Raw genomic sequence first — 2,875 nt, forward strand, 5'->3', positions numbered from 1 at the left:
AAGAGGGTGTCTAAGGGTTATGAATTGGTTTTCTGAGTTTCCAAATCACACCAGAGCTTTCAGAGTCTTACTGCAGAGCACATACCACAAATGCTCCACCAATACCCTCCAATGACAGAACAGATTTCCCTTGTCTTTCTGGAAATATTCTTGGGATCTCCCCCAGAAATCCCAAGGCAGCTCCCCAAGGCTCCATGTACCCCATAGCATTTGTTCATGCACACTGTTACTCCTTTAACAACTCAGGCCAGTCCTGCTGCTCTTTCATGCCCAAGCAGCATCTGCTCCCCGCAACCCCAAGCGCTTGGGTGGGGCTCTGGGACCAGATAAAGGCTGCAGGCATCTGTGGGTGTTGCACCAAACCAGCCCGGCCTTGCCCAGTCTCTCTGCAGTGGAGGCTGCCGCTGAAAGACAGCCTGTGACAGAAGGGAGAGGCTTGTGGGACACGGCTGCACCTACAGCCCAGAGGGCAGCTGACGGCACTCTTCAGGAGTCAGTCCCCACCCAGGCAGGGCTAGGATCCTAGCACCCAGCCATGCTAAGGACAGTCTTCCAGGTGGCAGCAAGATGGGGCCAACAGGGAGCTCTCCTTAGGGCCCCCTGTATCCTGCCCGGATTCAACCCTGCCTCAGCATCGGGATCCTCCACAGACTCTCTGGTGAGTGAGTTCCCAGCTCAGCCAGACAAGCAGCCTTTCTCCGGGGAGCCTAGAGCTTAAGGTGCACCCCAGATCTCCTCTTCTCAGCTTGGGGAGGCGGGTGGTGTTTTGAGGAGCTATTGTTTCTTTTTCTTTTGAGACAGAGTTTCACTCTGTCGCCCAGGCTAGAGTGCCGTCGCACCAGCCTAGCTCACAGCAACCTCAAACTCCTGGGCTCACGTGATCCTCCTGCCTCAGCCTCCCAAGTAGCTGAAAGTACAGGTGCATACCACCACACCCAGCTAATTTTTGTATTTTTTGTAGAGACGGGGTCTCACTCTTGCTCAGGCTGGTCTCGAACTCCTGACCTCAAGCGATCCTCCCGCCTCGGCCTCCCAGAGTGCTAGGATTACAGGCGTGAGCCACCGCACCGGCCTTGGGGAGCTATTTGATTTGGCAAGGGGAGGGTGCTCTGGGATACCAAGTAGCCCTGGTTCAAAACTAAAACCAGCAGATTACTCGCATCCTGATCTGAATTTTGTGTGGCCACCAACAAATCACCTTCCTCTTATGGGGCTCAGTCTGTTGCAGCTAAGCTGGGGTATCCCCAGACAGAAGCAGCTGGCTTGCTGCCCACAGTTGTGATTGGTGTGTGAGCAGCGGATGCTACAGAGGACTCCCCCTTGTCCCACAAAAGGACACACTGCCTCTACCCCAGCCGTGGCACCACACCACTGTGGGGGCCCAAACATGTTTTAGAGGAGCCGCCCTGCCTGGGCAGGCCCACAGCTGGGGATAGCACTGGGTTAACGCCTGAAGTGAGGGCTCAGAAAAGTGGTCCTCACCAACTGTCCTCACTCCCTACGGTAGACCAAGTCCAGTGGGACCACCCACTCTCACACTCACAAGCTTGGCAACCTTGGCGGTATTTCCTCAGTTTCCCCATCTGTACAGTGGGGCCAATATTCTCAGTTCTCAGCTTCAAAGCAGAAGGAGGGTAATGCACCACCACGGAGCAGCATGCCTGGAATTTCTGGCACCCATTCCCTGCCCTCCCTTCCTTTGCTCTTTAGTGTCTCCTTGCCCAGTCACCCACAGGTGTCCCTGCACCCTCTGCAAGGAAGATGGGCCCTTTCCCCCAGGTTAACACTCTGGTAGAAGGGATCGAGGAGCCCAGGAACCCAGGAACTGGCTACCTAGAGGTCCCGCAGCCCAGACAGCAGCCCTCATCCTTCAGGACACTGGCTAGTCCCCCTGGTTTTTCCTGCCCAGGTCTCAAGATTCTGTCCAGAGAAGACAGACTTGAAGGATTATGCCCTTCCCAATGCCAGCTGGTGTCCAGACATGCTGAGCCTGTACCAAGAATTTCTGGAGAAGACCAAGTCTGGTGGCTGGATCAAACTGCCTTCCTTCAAGTCCAACAGAGACCACATCCAGGGGCTCAAGCTCCCATCTGGGTTGGCAGTCGCCTCAGGTAAGGCTGGCCTGAGAGGGCCCGTGTGTACACACAGCCCCTTTACCTGTGTTCCAAGACACCTGGAAGGAGATTCACAAGCTTCCTTCCAGTTCTGAGCCTAGTGCTCCCTGCTGCCTAACTTCACCCTCACGCTGCGGCCCCAGGCATGGGGTGGGCCAGTGTCTGCTCAAGTCTCTGCCTCCTGCCCTCCCAGTGAAGAGCACACACCCTGGCGGGCCTGGTTTTGCTCCTGGCCAAGTGTGTTCTCACTGAGAACTGCCACTCAGCCTTGCCCTTTCTGGCTTCTCCCTGGGTGTTCTTCCCTTCTGCCCACCCTCCTCCCCGACCCCACCAAAGCCTTTGGATCCCCCTCATCTCCTGCAGGCCCTCGCACACCACCCCTGCTCTGCTGGGCCCGGCCCTCCTGACACACCCAGTGCATCTGACCAGTAGACCTTCTACCTTTGTCTTTGAGTCTGTCTGTCTGTCTGTCACTCTTGCTCATCCATGTGGTCCTCCTGCCCAGTGGTGAATGGATGGTACAGCAGGCAGATGCCCTTGGGTTTATGGCGCAAACAAAGCAGGTACACAAAACAATATTTTTTAAGAATTTGAATACTTCCAAAAAAGGATGTTGTTGTTGTAGTTGTCTTAGGAAGAAATCAGAACTTCGGTGAACTTTTCTGCACTTATTTTACTGTTTAGTATTATTATTTTGATATGTGGACTCCATGAGTAATTACATCTTTTTTATTTTTGAGACAGAGTTTCACTCTGTTGCC

General features: G+C 54.4%; 1 protein-coding gene across 1 annotated transcript in view; it reads left to right on the forward strand.

The window, feature by feature from the left end:
* Positions 1 to 535: 535 nt before the first annotated feature.
* Positions 536 to 2,875, forward strand: part of THEM5 (thioesterase superfamily member 5) — a 6,322-nt gene continuing 3,982 nt past the window's right edge. Inside the window, exons 1-3 of the mRNA XM_012658511.1 lie at positions 536 to 658; positions 1,910 to 2,111; positions 2,258 to 2,264. Coding sequence (XP_012513965.1) covers positions 536 to 658; positions 1,910 to 2,111; positions 2,258 to 2,264 — 332 coding nt within the window. The remainder of the gene's footprint in view (positions 659 to 1,909; positions 2,112 to 2,257; positions 2,265 to 2,875) is intronic.

This window comes from Propithecus coquereli, unplaced genomic scaffold (assembly GCF_000956105.1).
Source record: "Propithecus coquereli isolate 6110/MARCELLA unplaced genomic scaffold, Pcoq_1.0 Scaffold59, whole genome shotgun sequence".
In the NCBI taxonomy this organism is placed as follows: Eukaryota; Metazoa; Chordata; class Mammalia; order Primates; family Indriidae; genus Propithecus; species Propithecus coquereli.